At 43.6% G+C, this 20,650-nt stretch overlaps 1 protein-coding gene across 24 annotated transcripts in view; it reads left to right on the top strand.

The window, feature by feature from the left end:
* Positions 1 to 20,650, top strand: part of MAP4 (microtubule associated protein 4) — a 162,914-nt gene that overhangs the window by 129,095 nt on the left and 13,169 nt on the right. For 16 of the 24 annotated variants that reach the window (XM_082411930.1, XM_082411931.1, XM_082411909.1 and 13 more), the window contains 2 exons: positions 16,598 to 16,704; positions 17,501 to 17,716. In XM_082411930.1, coding sequence (XP_082268056.1) covers positions 16,598 to 16,704; positions 17,501 to 17,716 — 323 coding nt within the window. Of the gene's footprint in view, positions 1 to 4,681; positions 6,144 to 16,597; positions 16,705 to 17,500; positions 17,717 to 20,650 lie in introns of those variants that run through there. The other 8 variants (XM_082411921.1, XM_082411916.1, XM_082411915.1 and 5 more) reach the window with 3 other exon arrangements.

Here is a 20,650-nt window from a genome sequence, read left to right as displayed (position 1 = left end):
AAGAAGCCATAGCTTTTACTCCTCAAGGATTCCAGAGTAGGGAGATAAACACATAAACAGATAATTTTACTCTAGTGAGAGAAGTTCTATAATAGAAGGATGAGCTATATGCCATGGGAATACAGAGCAGAAAGTAACTAAGTCCTCTTAGGAGAGCAAAAGAAAGCTTACTGGAGGAGGTGACATTTGGTGGGTCTGGAAGTTTGAAGAGCTGATAAGCAGGGTAAGGCATTCTAGGGGATAGACTGCATAGAGGCACAGTGAAGTGCAAGTGCATGGAATATTTGAGGACTAGCAAACATTTGGGTGTGACTGGTATATACATCATGTGGGGAGCAGGGAGAAACATTCTGAGACAAGACTGGGGAGAAAAGAAGGTAAGCTCTTCAAGGGTCCTGAGAGTCGTGTGTACCTCCATGAGCAGAGGATCTTAAACTTTACACTGGAGGTAATTGGTGGAGGGAGTTAGGCTTTTACCTAGTTTCCTTGCATGAATCTCTTATCTTTTTCAGGGAGGCTATGCTAGGCTCAATACTCAAAAGGCCTGGAATTTCCAAGTTGTACTTCTTGGGGGACTTTTCATCTGTAAGCATTTTAATGCTTTTGCCTGTTAAATGACAAAAATAATGCAATTTAGTAATGAGTGTGATGTCCTTTACTTAAGGGAGAACAATCCACGGATTAGGGGAGTACAGCAGAGAGCAGTGGACCGCTCTTACCGAGGGATTCTGGGCAAGAGCGAGTTTTATAGAGCGTTATAAGTGGCAACTGGGGGAAATAAGGCATGACTGGCTAGAAGGCCTGGGGTTTCCTTATAAGGCTAACAGGTCCAATTTTCTGGGGTAAGGTGAGCTAGCTGAAGCTGAGTCGTAGGATTGTTTGGTGTGTTTTAGGTTTCCTTGACAGTGAGGTGCTTTCCTTGACAGTAAAGTGCAGGCTGACTTAGATTTGTGGGCCAAGCCACTGGGGCGGCCTCCATTTTGTGAGTCCTGGTAAATGAATTACCTTTATCAAGGGTCACATAAATCAGATTACTAGCTTCAGTTTTTTCATTCTGTCTGCCTCCCAACTTTTGAAAGTTTATCAGGAAGAATCACGATTTTCTTGAGTTAAACATGTACTAAGAAATTTTTCTAAGATTTAGTAGAATATGGTTTTGAAATGTTTTTGCATACATGTATATTTGTATATAAACAAACATCATTTTCTTCCAGGTAAGAAACTAGATTGCAGCTTCATAGTCTTCAGCTTTTATTAGTAGAGTGTCATCCATCATTGTAATCAGTAGACTTATCGACTTTCATTGTAATGATAATCTATTAGAAATTGTTTCCTAGACACAGTAACAGGGAACATTTGGTCAATCTGGAAAGTAGCTTTGTTGCCTCGGTAACTGAAAGAATGCAGAGAAACCAGTTGTGGAGCGTATCAAAACCAAGGCCCTGAACAGGTTGAGTACTAGCTCAAGGCACAAGGCAAAAACAGAAACATCTGCCAGTGCATCTGCTGAGATCAGAGACCTGCAAGCTGTGCCAGAGCCCTTGGAAGCTTGACAAGTTGTTATACAGTCTGATAAAAGAGAGGTCGCCTTCTGACCAGACACATGGGAGTCCATGCACTTTCCTCAGACTCAGACAGAATGGAACTTAAAAACCTTCAGCGCAAAGGACATTCCAAATCGGCACCTGTCTACATGAGTTTAACGATGGGAGAGATCAGGTCAAATGATAGAAGTCCGTGAAAGGAATCCAACTTGAGCAGAACTTTTTTGAGAGCCTACTTAAGCACTGTTTCAAGCAGTGTGCTGGGCATCTGCATAGCAGAGGTGGACAGGTCTTATTCCTGCCTTCTAGAAGCTTCCAGGAAAGGCACATACAGAAAAGATTATGGTGTAGTTTCCAAATCCTAAGAAGAAGTAGAACAAGTATAGTTCTGTGTAAACATTAAGGATTCAGTTTGGGAGTTGGGGGTCTAGGAGACTTTACAGAGGAGGTGACATTTCTGTGAGTTCTGAATGAGTAGAAGCAGAACCCAGAGGCAAGGAATTCTAGTGGCAACTGAGTCTAGAATTTAAGTCTTCGGGTTCTTAAGTACATTTCTTTTTACCTGGGCATGCTCAACTTTCTAAGACTTCATGTAAGTTCCTCATCCGCCAACTTGATAAAATATCACAGTGACTGGGGGGGGTGGCGTTTGAGTTCCTTGATGCAGCTCTCTCCCGTGGGTGAATGTGCATTCCTGAGTGAGATTGTGTTTGTAATTCTGAATTGGACTAGGGCACTGACACGGTCATCCTCAGGTTTTACTAATTATTCTGTACTAGATTTTTCTCATTGTTTGTCATCCAGGTAGCAGTCACCTCATTGGGAGAGAAATAAACACATTAATTCTTGTTCCATGTGATCTCTTCCGTGGTATGTGTTGCAAAGCAATAGTGTAATCAAACTCTAAGCCACTCTGTCCCCTCCCCTCTGTAAAAGCCTCTGGATCTCCATGTTTTCTTAGTGAAGCAGGAGGACCTGCTTGCCCACTCAGAAGCAGCAGTGAAGGATGCCCACAGTGCTGAGCACTGTAACAGGACACCAGCATAAATGCAAGTCCACTTGAGAATGGAAAACAGTAGCAGACAGTTGCTAAGGAATAAGACACACCTTCCTCATTCTTTGAAAGCCAGAATTTGACCATGTTTTATCACCAAGCCTTTATATACCCAAGGCTCATCTCTTATTTTTTCCCATTACTAATTAGAATCATGACCCTCCTGGCACCACCTTCATTTTTCATTTTATTATACATCCTTCCTTGCTTTTCCTTGGTGAGAGCTTTGCTGTAGAGTAAGGTAGCCCTAGTTTCTTGCTAATGAACCTTTATTGTGCTTTCGCATGTATTGCTGCTAAGCTACTTAAGGTCAAGGGGAAGGAGAGATATATACGAGTTCAGTTAACGTTCAGGACAGAGGTTAAGTTCACATTTTTTCCAGCATTGCAACACTGCCACTCCTGACCATGAACATAGCTCTGTGTTAGGTACTAATGCTAACGCAGGAAACATATTAGGGTTGGTTCTTGCGCTCTAGTTGGGAACTTGAGAAAATTATGTGAAGGGTATGAATAGCAAGTAGAGAAGGTGAGTAATGGGGACAGAGGCTCCAGTTAAGGAAGCTTTCTTGGGCTGGGCCTTGGTAATCTCTTCACTTTTTTTTTTTTTTTGGCTGCATTGGGTCTTCATTGCTGCACGTGGACTTTCTCTAGTTGCGGCAAGGTGTGCGGGCTTCTCATTCCGGTGGCTTCTCTTGTTGCGGAGCACGGGCTCTAGGCACGCGGGCTTCAGTAGTTGTGGCTCGCGGGCTCAGTAATTGTAGCGTACGGGCTTAGTTGCTCCGCGGCATGTGGGATCTTCCTGGACCAGGGCTCGAACCTGTGTCCCCTGCATTGGCAGGCGGATTCTTAACCACTGTGCCACGAGGGAAATCCATCTCTTGTATTCTTGATAGACTACTTCACAATATGCTATGTTACTTCAATTAGTGACTTTCAAGCTAGGCAACAAAAATCAGCTTTGTTCAAGGCAGAGTTTTTCCTATCCTTTCAGTGTAACTTTTTTTTCAAGAATTTTCTCTCGTGGGTCCCTCAATCCTGAAAGTACAGTTTGTAAACTCAAAGCTCAGGGCAGCAAAGGACTATGCTGAATTAAATGGGGGCAGTGGGCTCTGGTGGGCGGCTAAAACCCCAAGCCACAGATAGCCAAGGTCCCTAAGTCCTAGAGGTCGGAGGAAGATGAACTGCTGCAGTGTGTTCCCGTGGCAACTAAGTGATCAGCAGGCTGGAAAGAGCAGGCAGGGCTGGTGCAGGAGGGAGAGACACATCTTGTCCAAGAAACTAAGAGGGATCAGGAGCAGGAGTAAAAGTACGAGGATGTATTGTCACACAAGTGTCTTACAACTTGGATACATGTCCCCAAAGTGCTGATCACTGAAACCTTTAAATGAACCACTTATTAGACTCTTGCACAATGCAGAGCTACAAGGTGGAGCTCTCATTGGGCTTTGGGGACTCGGTCAAGTCAGTTTTCAAGTGAATTTGATAAGTTGTTATGACAGCAAACCTACTCTTCCTCTGAGAAATGAATGCCTCCAATTTTGATATTACATTAAGGTTCTTTTTTTTAAGTGAAATTTTGAGCAATTTTTTGGAGTCATTGTTCTTTAAGGGTTATGGCTTAGGATTGGCAAATGAGTCTTATTTTTAAAACAGTTTTTTGAGTAGGTGACTGTGGAAGTGTGGGCATAGTGTCACATAAGCGAGTGTGTGGGTACACACGTGTCTATACTGGTGAAAGCTGGCATCATTACTATCCTCAGTACCCAGATTAGCACCATCCCGTGTTTTAAATTGCAGATCTAAACACGGTGCCAGTTAACAGGAAATTACATTTTCAGTTTAACAGTGGCATTCGATTGTGCAGAAAGGAGCAGGTTCCTTGCTTTCTCTTTCTTTTTCATTCATTCCTTCTTTCTTCCTTGGTTCCTTTCACACTAGTAAATACATTTATCATCCAACTGCTTGAGGAGAGAGGAGTGTTGGGCGAAAGACAGGTTTAGTCATGAATGCTGGGGACTTGGTGTGATGTCACTGCCAGCTCTGTGATCATAGGTGGTGTTAGAGCTCCAGGAGCGGCGGGGAGAGCCGTGGAAGAGGCGATGTCGCTCTCACACAGGCAGCCAGCCTCATGCACTGCCGTTCCCGGCCAGCTCTGTCAGGGCCAGCCTGCACAGTGCTGGGTGGATTCCACAAAAGAAATGAGCCAAGCTGGGTTTGAGTGGCAGAGGACAGAGGGCAAGCTGAATGAGATCGGGCTGAATGTCAGCATGGAAGGGCAGCTGAAAGACGGGCTTGTGAAGAATGCCAGCTTCCTGGAGCAGAATAAGCTCTGCTTCTTTGAGGGGAAGCTAGACAAAGAGCTCGGCATTGAAGCGCAGGACAAGGAGTATCAAGCCACCTCGGGTCACCTTGCGAGCAGGTATGTGATTGCAGACAGCTGCCATCCCTTGGAGGGGAACTCATTGCACCAGAAGACGGCCGAATTACATCTGGGACCCAGAGAGGGGCCAGACAAAAACAAAGCCACTATAGTTCCGGGGACGGTGGCAGGGAAGAATGTGCCGGAGATAGAGAGCCAGCCAGATCTGCATTTCCCTGGGGCTGCTGACATGCCCACCCAGTATGTTAAGGAGCAGGAAACCAGTGTTTGGGACCCCAACTTTCATCCATTGTCAGTGGCTCAAGGTGGCATCCCTGCTGGCTGCCGGGTGATTGGGGTGGTGAGTGATAGCTCTGGGCAGCTCGAATATGCGTCCTCCCTAGTGGTGGCTGTAGCCCACCCAGCCCCCACTGTTGAGCACTCACCCACTGCCATTCCACCAATCACTAGGGTCGAGTTCACCCCGGACTATTTGAATGCCAGCTCTCATATCAAAGACCATGATAAGGAGTTGGAGAAATTGAGTTCTACGGAGGAGGGGGCTTTGCTTGACCAAGCCCCCCAGCAGAAAAAGGCAATGCGCCGGGCCCTGTCTGAGTGCTCTCATCTCTCAGTCCCCCCAGCTGTCAACCTTGCAGATAAATATCCTGAACTTCCCACCCAAGAAGAGCTTTCTTCTGGCCTGCTACTCCTCACCAGTAGCCCAATGCTGAGTCCCACACCCAGAAAACTGGGGGCTCCTGCCATTAGGCGCTCCATGACAGTGGCTGAGGAACAGACAGCCAGCCACAAATTGAACCCTGGAGAACGGCCCATTCTGTCTACTGAAGAGATACCTCCTTTCAACTGCGAGGAACCAGTGGCCAAGAGGAGAGAAGAATTGACCCACTTCAACAACAACAGCAGCAGCAGCAGCTCTGGGAAGAGGGAACTGGGCACTGCTGGGTTCTATCTCCATGGTAAGCTGGAGCAGATTCCTGAAGTAAGCAGCAAGGAAAAAGGACAAGAAGATACTAGTGAAACTAGAGCGGATTCATGCTTCCAAGTCTGCCGGGGAGGTGAGAAACGGCCAGGACAGACAGTTCTGGCAGGGAAGAAGGAAATTGAGGTCACCACAACCCAGAGCACTCCATCGTTCCTGTGTGAAGAGACCCCACGTGATGGTATGTTTCTAAATTTTGCCTCCATGGGGAACAAGCAGACAGCAAGGAAGGAACCAAAGTGACAGATAACCGGCAGGAGCGTTAGGCGGCTCGTTCCTGCTTGGAGTCTGTGACTGCCCAGGGAAAGCTGAATTCCCTTGCATCGGAAGGTTGAGGAGAGTGAAGCGAGAGAGTGCACAAAGTGACTCTAGCTGGGTCAGCCTGCACGTCTGCTGGTGTGACAGATGGTGTGGGCTGAGGGCGTGGGCCGAATCCCGTCAGAGAGGGGTGGGCATAAGACATAGAGCCCCTCACTTGACCTCATGTCACCCTGCCCACCCCCCCCATCCTCCCACCCCTCAGCTCCCTGTTGGTTTGAACCAGATGATTCCCGAGCCCTAAATCATCCAATCACAACTGATTGATTTCCTTGCTTGAAAATCTGTCGCTGTGTGGATTCACAATGGCTTTATCAGCACTAACCTCCTCTCATTAAGTAGCGCAGTCTGGGTGCAAGCTCTGTTTTCCGTTTTGCTTTTGAGAACGTTTTACTTTTGTTCAAGCTGAAAAAGAGCCTTTTAAAGCTGGCTATTTAATATTCTTTTGCTGTTCTTCATGTTTGACCCGGTCTTGCTTCTAGTTTCCTCTCTGTGTATGTGTGTTAGGAGGATTTGTGGGGAGAAGGGGAAGAAGGGGAAAGTGGACAGTGGAAAGACTTGTGGTTAATAAACAGCTAAATGTTGCGGTCCTTGCGGCTGCCCCTTTGTCTTTCTTCCTGGCCCTTTCTTCTCTTCCCCACCCCCAGCCCTCCACGGGTCTTATTGTTGGTGGTCTTACAAAAGCTTGTTTTCCTCTGAGTCCAGTTTGTGCACAAAGGACCATGATTCACAAGCTAGTTAATGGAGATTTACAATATGTGTTTTGTTTGTTATAAAAATAGCCTCTTTTCCTAGGAACCGTTTCCTCTAGTATTTATACCTCTCAGTACATTTTTACAAAAATGTTTTACTCATTTTTTCTTAATATTAGAAGTGGTATTTTCTAGGGGTAAGGGTAAGTGGAAAGGACCCTTGAAGACCGGCAGGTGTGTGGCGTGTGTTTTTTTTGTTGTTTTTTAAATAGAGGTGGGCAAAAAAGCGTCATATTTCCTCTGACTTCTTATGACTCCAAGATGATAAGACTCAGGTGTTCTATGCTGTCACTTCCTTCTAACTGTAGCAGAACTGTAAGGTCCTCCTGGATAGGATTGTCTCATCTTTTTTTGCTTGATCCCCAGGTGCCCAGTTCAGTGCCATATACCTTCTAAGTGGTAATGAGTGAAGATTTTTGTTTATTTCAGAACAAGTTTGTCCTAGTTCACACTAAGAGAATTTCACGCTGGTAGGAAAAAAATGTCAGATGACTGACAAACCTCACTGATCTGTTCACCTAATAAATGTTTGAATGCTGACTGCTAAACTCTATGTAGATAAAGCTATATAAGGATTCATTGTTCACCATACCTATCATATGCCACTACCTAGGCCCTGGATATTGTCCTTATCCTCGAGCGACTTGTGCTCTAGTTGGGGTGGCAGGGGTCAGGGGGTGGGGGTTGTATGAGAGGATTGTGAATCATGAAAACTTTCGGGAGGAGGTGGCCTTGGAAGCCTAACAACGTGGAGGGAAAGCCGTCCAGGCAAAGGTATGAAGCTCAGACAGCTCACATTAGGTAAAAGAACAATGACGAGTATTTGTGGGGCTTCTCTTAATGATTATTTAGTTTCAAAGAACAGAAACACACTCATAGGAACTCAAATTTGTAAAAAGCTATTTGTTGACAATCTCATGGAATCCTATTGCAGGAAGTGTAGCCCAGCTACAGCCATTGTGTGTCTCTCTTAGGACCTCTGCTTTGCCCTAAACATGTGTTCCATTCTCTTCCCTTTTGGAAACTGTTCTCTGCCGTCTCTTACTTTTTGCTTCGTTTGTGTCTCTGGTCTGCACAGGACATTGGTTGCCATGGTTTTGGGTTCTGTGCCCTACTTTGTATCTCAGGAACCCAAGGTTGCTTGGCTATAGTTTTCATATTTTCTTTCTTTTAGGGAAAGAATGAGTAAATATATCTTGTTGTCTCAGCTTGGTCCAGTCACCTGTGTGCCAGGTACCAAAGCCTTCTTCACCAGTCTTGGCCATTTTGAGCTGCCCACTTCATCTGGGGCTCCTCTGGAGAAGGATGTGGGTTGAGCAAATATGCCAAAGCCATCTGTACATCTGTGGCCAGAAATAATGGGATAACAAATCTAGAAAGTTGTTTGGAACCCAAGCTTAGTTGTTGCCTGAGTTGTTTAAACCTTACTCCCATTTTCAAAAAACTGTCCTGACTGCCTATGACAATAAATAAAGTGGCCCAAATTTGGCTTTGAGAAGAGTCACCTGTTCTCGTAGAAAAGATAAACTGGAAGACGGAGGATTGAAGGCAAAAACTCCCATGATGACAATTGGATTCATTTAATAGTAAAAGGTGAACTACTGAGGACGTGATAGGGGAAGTATACCTGAGGCGAAATCAACTGGACTTGAAAACTGGGTGTGGAAGGTGAGGGGGGGAGGGGGAGGGAGAGGGGGGCGGAGAAGGAGAGGGAGAGGGAGAGGGAGAGAGAGAGGGGAGTTGAAAATTATGCTGTGATTTTGAGCCTGGGTTTTCCAGCAAGTAGTAGTACAAATAATGGAAAGATGCAACAGAAGGGAGCAGTTTTGTAGAGCAGTGTTGTGTTCTTTTTGAACATTCTTCTGTGGAACTGTAGGGACATTTGGGTGGGGGGTCTCTAGCAGTTGGCTGGCATATACCCCGGAAGCAAAGGAGGAGGGTCATGGTGAGAAGCACCATCTGGGAGGAAGACTGTGGTTTCTGCTTATGTGGCGGTCAGGCGTTTTTCACTGGGTGACACTTACTTGTGCAGGTTGAGATGTTGCATGTTTATATCATAAGCAGTGAGACTTCATGAAGTGTTCATGTTGTTTGCTGAAAAATCCTGTGCTTATTGAAAAATGTTCTTGGTGGTCTGAAGCCAGTGGCCAGTGGCAACAAGTCAGACATTTGGTGAGATATTCTTTCAGCTTGCTCTAGAACAGAGGTGTTACCAATACCTTGCATGGTGGGGGTGGTTTTCTTTCTTCATATTTTTAAAACTAAAAAAATTCCGTTTTCAACTAGAAATGCATATGGTTTCAAGCATCAAAAAGTACAAAATGCTATACATTAGAAAATCTCCTTCCAAGAGAAGGTGACGTTGATTCACTTTTTCCTGTTCCTCTCTTCTAAATACAGCTAAATACTCTGGAAAGAATGTGCCAGATAATCAGAAAAGGAATCTGAAAGGTAGAAGGGAGAGGGCAGGCTGGGTAGGGCTCAGGACTTGAGGAAGGACAGTGCAGTGAGTTCCCTGGCTTTTCTTTTTAATCTCCCATGTGTCCTGGTCTGGGCACTGGAGAGTGTCTACAACCTGGAATCACCAACAAGCATAGATAAAAGAAGAAGAAAAGGCTAAAAGAAAGAAAGAAAAATCTGTTCTCTTTTGACCAAAGACCAGGAACGGGGAAGCCCTATTTCCATCCCCATATCCAGCAGTGGTGGTGGATACCTCTTGCAGGTACAGTGTCAGCAGAGGTCATCAGGGCCTACCTGTTGTGCACTTCACACCTGGCAGCAGTTGCAGGCCTGATCCACCCACAGTGGCAGGGAAGCTCATCCCCTGTCCCCACTAGGTGACAGCACCAGCGGCACCAGCCTTCTACCCAGTAGCAGAAGGAAAGGTAGGTAGGTTTCCTGCTACACTCTTTCCTCCATCATCAGGCCAGTTAGGTGCTTCCTGCTCCCAGTGGCATCAAAACAGGAAGTCCGCCAGCATCAGGCAGCCAGAAAACAGGCCAGGAGAAAGTCTTCATTCCGTGGGTCCAGCATCACTCATCCCCCACCCAGTGAAACCATCTGTCCCAGGGAAATGCCTTGAGCCCTTGCAGGCAATACCAGCAGGGATTGAGTGACAGCCTCATGGAACCAGAAGAACACAGCAGGCCTGTATTGCATTACAAGGGCCCTGGGAACTAAATTGTTATTGAAACTACCTGCACACTAAATTTAAACAGTGATTACCTGCTAACATACAAAAAGGATTTTAAAATCCCTTTTTAAAATCCATCATAAAACTGTTTCAAGAAGAAGTTATGAATTCTCTTGAAACAAATGGAACTAGAAAATCTCAGCAAAGAAATAGAAGTTATGGGCTTCCCTGGTGGCACAGTTGTTACGAATCTGCCTGCCAATGCAGGGGACATGGGTTCGAGCCCTGGTCCTGGAAGATCCCACATGCCGTGGAGCAACTAAGCCCGTGCACCACAGCTACTGAGCCTGCACTCTAGAGTCTGTGAGCCACAACTACTGAGCCTGCCTGCTGCAACTACTGAAGCCCATGCACCCTAGAGCCCACGCTCCACAACAAGAGAAGCCACCACAATGAGAAGCCCGCGCACCGCAACAAAGACCCAACACAGCACGCGCGCGCGCGCGCGCGCGCACACACACACACACACACACACACACACACACACACTACAATGAACAAAAACTGGTAGAGCTGAAAGAAGAAATAGACAAATCCACAGTTGTAGTTGGGGACTTCTACATCCCACTCTAAGCAATTGATAGAACTACTGGACAGAATATTAGTAAAGGTAAAGAAGAATTTAACAGTAATATCAAACAACAGCATCCAATTGACATTTATAGAAATTCCACCTAACAACAGCAGAATATTCTTTTTTTTTTATTGGAATATAATTGCTTTACAATGTTGTGTTAGTTTCTGCTGTACAACAAAGTGAATCAGCTATATGTATACATATATCCCCTCCCTTTTGGACCTCTCTCCCAACCACCCCCCCCACCACCGCCCCACCCTTCCTACTCATCCAGGTCATCATAGAGCACCGAGCTGAGCTCCCTGTGCTATACAGCAGGTTCCCACCAGCTATTTATTTTACACATGGTAGTGTATATATGTCCATCCTAATCTCCCAGTTCATCCCACCCTCCCGTTCTCTATTCCTGCCCAGCAAATACGTTCATCTGTACCATTTTTCTAGATACCACATATATGCGGTAATATACAATATTTGTTTTTCTCTTTCTGACTTACTTCACTCTGTATGACCAACTCTAGGTCCATCCACATCTCTACAAATGACCGAATTTCATTCCTTTTTATGGCTGAGTAATATTCCAGCCATATATGGATGTGGTATATATGTACCACAGTGTGTGATGTATGTACCACATCATCTTTATCCATTCATCTGTCAGTGGACATTTAGGATGCTTCCATGTCCTGGCTGTAATGAATAGAGCTGCAGTGAACATTTCGGTACATGTGTCTTTTTTTTTTTTTTTTTTTTTGGCTGCGTTGGATCTTCGTTGCTGTGCGCAGGCTTTTCTCTAGTTGTGGGGAGTGGGGGCTACTCATCGTTGCGGTGAGCGGGGGCTACTCTTTGTTGCGGTGTGCGGGCTTCTCACTGAGGTGGCTTCTCTTGTTGCAGAGCACCGGCTCTAGGTGCGTGGGCTTCAGTAGTTGTTGCATGCAGGCTCAGTAGTTGTGGTTCGCGGGCTCTAGAGCACAGGCTCAGTAGTTGTGGCGCACGGGCTTAGTTGCTCCGTGACATGTGGGATCTTCCCGGACCAGGGCTCGAACCCATGTCCCCTGCATTGGCAGGCGGATTCTTAACCACTGCGCCACCAGGGAAGCCCCATGTCTCTTTTTGAATTATGGTTTTTTCAGGGTATATGCCCCGTAGTGGGCTTGCTGGGTCATATGGTAATTCTATTTTTAGTTTTTTAATGAATGTCCATACTGTTCTCCATAGTGGCTGTATCAATTTACATTCCTACCAACAGTGCAAGAGGGTTCCCTCTTCTCCACACCCTCTCCGGCATTTATTGTTTGTAGATTCTTTTCAAGTGCCCGTGGAACATGCATCAAGATGGATCCTGGGTCATAAAACAAACTTCAATACATTTAAACGATTGAAATGATGCAGAATATATTGTCTGACCATAATGGAACAAATGAGAAACCAATAATAGAAAGACCACAGGAAAATCTTCAATCACTTGGAAATTAAACAGTATACTTCTAAATAATCCATGGGTCAGAGAGGAAGTTTTCAGAGGACATTTTAAAAATACAATGAACTGAATGAAAATGAACATATCAGGAGTTCCCTGGCGGTACAGTGGTTAGGACTCGGCGATTTCACTGCCAGGGCCGGGGTTCCATCCCTGGTTGGGGGATGATCCCACAAGCCTTGTGGCACAGCCAAAGAAAAAGAAAAAGAAAAAGGAACATGTCAAAATTTGTCGAATGCAGCTATAGCAGTACTGAGAGGGGAATTTGTGGCACTAAGTGCTTACATTAGAAAAGAGAAAAGGTCTCAAATCAATACTCTGAAACTAAAAAAAGAACGAAATAAATCCAAAACAGGCAGAGATCAGTGAAATTATAAACAATAAAACAGAAAAGAAAATTTATTAAACCAAAAGCTGGTTCTTAAAACCAACACAGCTGATAAACTTTTAACAAAACTGACAAAGGTGAAAAAGAGACACAGCCAACCAATAACAGGAACACGGGATATCACTACAGACATTAAAAGTATAATAGGGGAATACTAGGAGCACCTTTACCCTCATAAATTCAGTAACGTCAAAGAAATGTACCAATTCCTTAAACCCCACAAATTACCATAACTCAACCACGATGAAATAGGTAACCTGAAGAGCCATTAATGAAACTGAAATTTTTTATTTTATTGAAGTATAGTTGACTTACAATGTTGTTTTAATTTCTGCTGTACAGCAAAGTGATTCCATTATACATATATATACATATATTCTTTTTTTAATATTCTTTTCCATTATGGTTTATCATAGGATATTGAATGTAGTTCCCTGTGCTATACAGTAGGGCCTTGTTTATTCATCCCAAATATATGAGTTTGCATCTGCTAATCCCAAATTCCCAATCCTTCCCTCCCCTTTGGCCATCACAGGTCTGTTCTCTGTGTTTGTGAGTCTGTTTATATTTTGTAGATATGTTCATTTGGGTCATATTTTAGATTTCACATATAAGTGATATCATGATATTTGTCGTTCTCTTTCTGACTGACTTCACTTAGTATGATCATCTCTAGGTCCATCCATGTTGCTGCAAATGGCATTATTTCATTCTTTTTTATGGCTGAGTAATATTCTGTTGTATATATACACACCACATCTTCTTTATCCATTCATCTGTTGATGGACATATAGGTTGTTTCCATGTCTTGGCTATTGTAAATAGTGCTGCTATGAACATAGGGGTGCATATATCTTTTCAAATTATAGTTTTGTCTGGGTATATGCCCAGGAAATTGAATTTTTTAATTAAAAAGCTTCTGATGGTTTCAGTGGAGAATTTTACCATACATTTAAAGAATAATTAACACCAGTTTTACACATTCTTTGCCAGAAATGTAAGAGGAAGGAACACTTCCTAGCTCATTATATGATGTCTGTATTATCCTGATAACCAAAATCAGGCAAAGACAGTACCAAACAAACTACAGACTGATATCTCCCATGAACTTAGATGCAAAAATTTTTAACAAAGTACTAACAAATCACACCCAGCAGTATATTAAGATGATTATACACAACAGCCAAGTGGAATTTATTCCAGGTATGCAAGGCTGGTTCAATAATCAAAAACCAATCACTGTAATCCATATCAAAAGTCTAAAGAAGAAAAATCATAAACACGTAAAATTCATTCAACAAAATCCAACACCCGTTTATGATAAACTCATCAAAGAATAGAGGGAGAACTTCCTCAACTTGATGAAGAACATCTACAAAAAACCTACAGCTGACATCATAGTTAATAGTGAAAGACTCATGTTTTCACCCTAAAGTTGGGAACAAGGCAAGGATACTTGCTGTCATCACTCTTATTTAACATAGTACTAGAGGTTCTGGTTAGCACAGTAAAGCAAGAGAAGGAAATAAAAGGCATATAGATTGGAAAGGAAGAAAAAAATCTGGCTGTATTTGTAGATGACATGATTGTTTATGTAGAAAATTCCAAGGAATCTACCCTCACAACCCCTAGAACTAATTAGTGAGTTTATCAGTGTCACAGGATACACTATCAACATGTAAGAAACAATTAATTGCATTTCCATTTAGTAACAATGAAACTATTTTATTCAAAATCCTGTAATAAATATTCGTAGCAGCTTTACTTATAATGGCAAACAGCCAGAAACAACCAAAATGTCCTACAGTAGGTGAACAGTTGACCTGTGGTACAGCCACACCATGGACTTCCCACGTACAGCATGGATGCACCTCAGAAGCGTGTTGCTCGGTGAAAGAGGCCAGCTACAGAAAGTAGGACGGACACTGTGTGATTCCACTTATATAATATTCTTGAAATAATATTTTAGAGATGGCAAGCAGATTAATAGCTGCCAGAGATTAAGGGATTGGAAAGGCAGAGGGAGTGGGGTGGCTATAAAAAAAAAAGGGTAACATGAGGGAGCTCTGTGGTGATGGAACAATTAATGTGTTTTGATTCTTAGTAGTGGTTACATAAAGCTACACATGTGATAAAATGTCATAGAACTGCTTACATACCTGCACACCTGCATGTGCGTGCACACACACACACACACAAATGAATGCATGTAAAACTGGAAAAGTCTGATAAGCTCTCTGGATTGTACCAATATCAGTTTCCCGGTGTACTTTAGTTATGCAGGGTGTCATTGGGGGAGACTGGGTAAAGGGTACACAGAACCTCCCTGTACATTTCTTTGTAACTTCCTCTGAATCTTTACTTCAAAACAAGCAGTTTTAAAATAAAGCCTCCTAACTCTCCCTAGTTTTGTGCCTGGTCCTCCACCCCATCCCAAAATTAAGTCACCATTGTTTTGTTTCATCATCGTTCTTCCAAAGACTTTTAAAAAATGCATGTACAAGTGTATTGTCTTTTCTAGACAATGGTTTCATGTTATACCTACTGTTCTGTGCCTTGCTTTTCTTTTCACAGAGTAGAGATCGTTCCCTATCAGTCATGGTTTATTTTTTCAAATTCAGAGATAACATTGATATTTCTGCCATATGCTTTAACCAGTTTTCAGTTAACAGACTTCTGGGTTCAGTCCTTTGCTTTTAGAAACAATGCTCTGGTAAAAGACCATACACATTTGCTATTTTGCAGGTATATGAATATATCTCTAAGATAAATTTCCAGAAATTGTAATTCTGGATTAGAATTTATCTGCACTTGTAATTTTTGGAGATACTGCTAGACTGCCCTGCATCTGATTTGTACCATTTCACACACTTCCCAGCAGTGTATGTCCTCACATTATCCCCAGCAGCTACTTTGAGATTTTAGGACTTTTTGACAATATGTTAGGTTAGTAATAGTATCTTTTCATATTTTCAAAAGTGATTTGTATTTCTTTTTCTGTAAACTGTGTTCATATTCTTTTGGCCATTTTTCCTGTTCATTTTCTTTTTGGCCTTTATAGGAGTTGGTTGATTTGTAGGAGTAGTTTATGTAATAAGCTCTGTGTCTTTGATGTGAGGTTCAGTACTTTTTTCCTGTTTATCATTTGCCTTTTGACTTTTCGTATTGTTTTTTGGGGCACATGGAAACTTTTTATTTTTCTGTAGTCCAACTTATCTTTTGTGACTTCTAGATTTTGTGCCAGTTAGAAAGTTGTTCCCCACAACCAGGTTATAAATTTCATGGTATTTTAGTGCTTTCTGGTACAGCCCTACTGAAATCTGGAGTCACCTCCCAGTGGTGCTGCTGGGCGTAGCCTTAGGCTGTAGACTTTATTTCTGGCCCTGGATCTGATTTCATGGGTCTCCTCGGCCTTGTTGGAAATCTGGGTCACTGCTAGAACCAGATCAAGTTCATCTCACATCCTCCATAAAGTGGTTCTTTACAGGGAAAGGAAGGAAGGGGAGGACATTGGATGATCTTCTGGCTCTTATCCCATCTCTCAGCAACCTTTATTCCAAGAGATAAACTCTAGTAGAAGTGGTTTTTGTCCCCTATGTGCTCTGGGAGTTAGTGGTTGGGTGACAGAACCCCTTTGCCGGTCTCCAGGGAAGGGAAACCAAACTTCAAGGGCCATTTCCTTCCACTGATCATTCGTGCAAATCCTAGTTAAGTTGCTTCTCCACAGGGACAGGCTGCTTGAATCTCTGGAGTCTAAAACTGTCCTTTGTCACAGTGAGGGGGACTTGGGAGTCTTGTCTACTTTCAGCAGCATAGCTCTGGATTTTCTCAGAATGGAGTGCTAGTTAGTGGTGTGTCTCTGCAAAGACTTGCATTTTCTCAATGGGTGTGAAAAACATTTGCTTAGCATAACTTTTCCCCCTTTAGGAATAGCCAAACTAGAAGAAGGACGGCTTACTGGGAGTGTGACCGGAAATGACATCACCGCCCCTCCAAACAAGGAGCTCCCACCAAGCCCAGAGAAGAAAACAAAGGTAGGTGCCAGAATGGTGGGTTGTCTTCTGCTGTACTTTTTAAAAACTATCTTCTGCTTATTATTGCTTGAATCATGCAAATGAAATTTCTTTTTTCTGAGCTATTAGTCCTTCCTCAAGTTTGGACATGCTTAGAAAATATTTTATATTCCCATTTTACTATGGTGGCCTAACTCAATCCTTTAAATCTTTGCTTTTGACCGTATTGTCTTGAATATCTGTTCTGTAGATGTTGTTTCTGCTTCCCTTAACAACAATAATAAAGGGAATTACAGAATTATTCAGAAATCCATTCTGAAGTCTCTGTTAATGAAAAAGGAGCACAGATTTTTAAGGTGGATCATAGCTCCAGACATTTATTGGTACTTATTGCAAAGTACAAATGCCACATTTTAGTGTGGGCTTAAAACAGGACGTTGATATTGCCTCATAGAGGTGCAGATAATAAATAGCCTAATCACCTGCTGGTGACTTTCTTCACAGAATTATTGCAGGCTTCAAAAGTTAGTTAATTGTTTAAAGTTATTACTGAATTTAAATCTTCAGGTGCCAAACTGCTGGAATTTGTGACACTGTCATTAAGAAACAATTCCCAGTTTTCTTTATCTGCATCCTGATGTCTTTCCACTATTTACTGAGCTCAGAAGAAAGGAGTGCAAATTTTCAGTTGCATCTACCCTCATTGCTTATAATTTTACTTTGAATTGTGCAATTTATACTTTTTTTTTAATTTGTTTTTATTCTGTCTGTGTGTTTGATGTTGACCTTTAAAAAAAACCAACAAATCAACTTAAAGCCTTTGGCCACCACTCAACCTGCAAAGACTTCAACATCGAAAGCCAAAACACAGCCCACTTCTCTCCCTAAGCAGCCAGCTCCCACCACCTTTGGTGGGTTGAATAAAAAACCCATGAGCCTTGCTTCAGGCTCAGCACCGGCTGCCCCACCCAAACGCCCAGCTGCTGCCACTGCCAGGCCTTCCACCTTACCTTCAAAAGACGGGAAGCCCAAGGTAAGTAGTCACCTGAGCACCGTGCCAGGGAAAAGTTTTCCCCTCCGAGCGTCAGGTAGTCAGGCTCTGTTGCTTCCAGATATGGAAGCAGGCTGGTGGACTAGGGGAAAGGAAAGGGCAAAGGGGGAAGGGTAACTCAGATCATTTTGGGAGCTCTTGATGCAGCCATGAAATTCGATGGCCTGTTTTCCTTTGTGCCTTTTCTGCCCTGGCTGGAGGCACTCTTGCCTCTGCTCTGGCTCCTCCTTTCTCCCAGCTCCTCCTCACTCTTCGTCTATTTACATACTGGTTAACCACTTTCCCCACTCCACATGCCAATCATATACTCATTTTTGGTGTAATTCCGCCATCAAATTCCCAGTCAAATTCAATTCTTTGTCTTTCTTCTTAATCATCCTGCAGAAGTGAATTTCCTCCATTAGTTGATTAGTGATAAGCTCTTCCAGCAGATTCCAGCATCAGGTGGTAACTTACTTTGCTTTTGGCATTAGGCTACCTCTCACCGGGCTCCTTCTGCAGTTTTTCAGTTTTCCGGGTCACCCACACATTATTGCTTAGAAACTGGTCAGTTTGGAACAGCAGTAGCTTCACAGGATTGTTCTTGGAGGAGAGGGTGGGTAGAATCTGTGACTGCCTTTTCTAACATCTTGTTTTCTTTGAGGAGGGTCTTTAGGTCAGCCTGATATTACTCTTTAAAATCATGATGAGGAATAGTTTACCATGTTAAAATGTCAGTGTTTTCATTTAATCTTGTAAAGAAAACTGGTGGAACCTAGGAATTGTAGGCTAGGTTGAAGCCCTGGCCAAGAAACTGAGAAATCCTAATATAGACTAGGAATTATAAAATCTCATGAAGCTTTCTGATCCTCATTTACCCAGTTGACACTGCTTTTCTTGATGTTTAGAAAACAATTTATTTGAATAAGAGGGCGGAGGGAAGGTGGCTGGAGCCGTGACAGCAGCTCCTCCCTGACACTTTCTTAGCAGCAAATCCTGGGGGAGACAGAGGAGGCCATGGGAAGGAGGGGGTGCTGTCTAGTGAAGTTCACTCTGTAATAATAACAAAAATGAAGCATACTGTAGTGGTTTCTTTATAGATGTTAACTCTTATTAATTCTCTCTCTCAACAACCCATAATGTGGATCTTAGTATCCTCATTTCAGAGCTCAGTTAAATAACCTTTCTGTAGTCCAGTGCTAATAAGCGGCAGAGACCGTATTTGAACTTGGGTCTAACTCCAACGCTGGTGCGCAGGGCCTCTATCAACACTCTTGTTTCCTGTCTTTTTGCCATGCAGCTTTTAGACAGCATTTTGAGATACTGCTGACCTGAAGAGGTGATGTGCCTCATAATGATTACCGTTGTTTATCTTTTAGATAAGAAACAGATGGAAACATTTTGAGAGATGGATAAAAACTAAAGCCTAATGAAATTTGTTTTTTTCCTTATTTGGTAGAAAGATTTATAGGAGCAAACAAAGGGGAAAAAACTATTCAGAAAAAACAAGATCTGTGATTCTGGCAGAGGAGAAAATATAATTGAGAAAACAGGAGAGTGACTCCAACTCTGAGAGCAGGCTGGTTCTGCAGCCTGCTGAGGCCAAAAGCCTGACGTCTAAAGAACATCACGTCCTTTAGAGATTTCTATCTCAAGCAACTTTTTTCTAACTTATTTTATTATTATTACTCTTACTAGCAAAATATAAGACCCCACCCGATTATTCTGACTCACAGTATTGAAAATTTGAAGGAGACCCCAGAGAGCATCTGGTTTAATCTTTACATTTTAGAGCAAACAGAGCAGGAGTCCCTCTGCACAGACTCCCATGTCATGCTCGAGACAGAGCTGGTAGCTGGACCTTCCCCTGGTTCCAACCTTAGGGTTCTTTACACCATGCTTGGGCCCTTCATTTGTAGGAATGGTCATTACCCTGCATTTGCAGGGTTAGATTTTATTTAAATGGCTGCCAGCCCTTAATTTCTGAGATCCTGCTTAGCTGATTTTCCATTTAAGCAATATCCTGCTTGTCTCCACCAACATATTACCCTCTGTGTGGCCATTTCTCTTGGAGTACAAGAGCTGGATCCCCTTTGTCTGTGGTTTGGCTTACTCTCTTGAGTAACATGGTATATTTGCTTATCAAAACAGTCTGTTCATTGCCTATTCCTGTAGAAACCAGGCTGTATTGATTCCTTCCCTTCCTTGATAGTGACTGCATGCCCAGCCTCCATGGAAGAGGAGCTAGAGTGACCCAGATGGCCTGTGTCTGCACTTGAGAGGCTTTTCCCTTTTGCTTTCAGTCAGAGCTGTGGCATCGGCCTGCTCATTCCCTCTGTTGGTCAGGCCTGCACCCTCCACTGCCCCTTCTCATTGTCCCTGTGCTCTTACAGAATCCTCATCCTCCCGTCCCTAACGTCACTTATTATCAAAGCTGGTCTGTAGCGATCCTTTGTTCCAGCCTCCTTTGTCCAGATGAGGAAATAAAGCCCAGAGAGGCTCAGTGATTTGCCCAAGATCACACTGTGAGTTGGGGGCCTGCCTGGGGCTGGAGCTTAGACCTGACTGATTTGGCCAATGCAGTTTCCAGCTGCAGCTCCATCCTGTTCAGAATTCACTGGGTGCATCTTAGCCAAAAGAATGGCTGAATTTGGGCTTCCCTGGTGGCGCAGTGGTTGAGAATCCGCCTGCCAGTGCAGGGGACACGGGTTCGAACCCTGGTCTGGGAGGATCCCACATGTTGCGGAGCGACTGGGCCCGTGAGCCACAACCACTGAGCCTGCGCGTCTGGAGCCTGTGCTCCGCAACAAGAGAGGCCGCGGCAGTGAGAGGCCTGCGCACCGCGATGAAGAGTGGCCCCCGCTCTCTGCAACTGGAGAAAGCCCTCGCACAGAAACGAAGACCCAACACAGCCATAAATAAAAAATAATAAGAATA

The sequence above is a fragment of the Balaenoptera physalus genome (genome assembly GCF_965194825.1).
Source record: "Balaenoptera physalus genome assembly, chromosome: 11".
Classification (NCBI taxonomy): Eukaryota; Metazoa; Chordata; class Mammalia; order Artiodactyla; family Balaenopteridae; genus Balaenoptera; species Balaenoptera physalus.
This window is presented reverse-complemented; position numbering and strand designations above follow the sequence as displayed.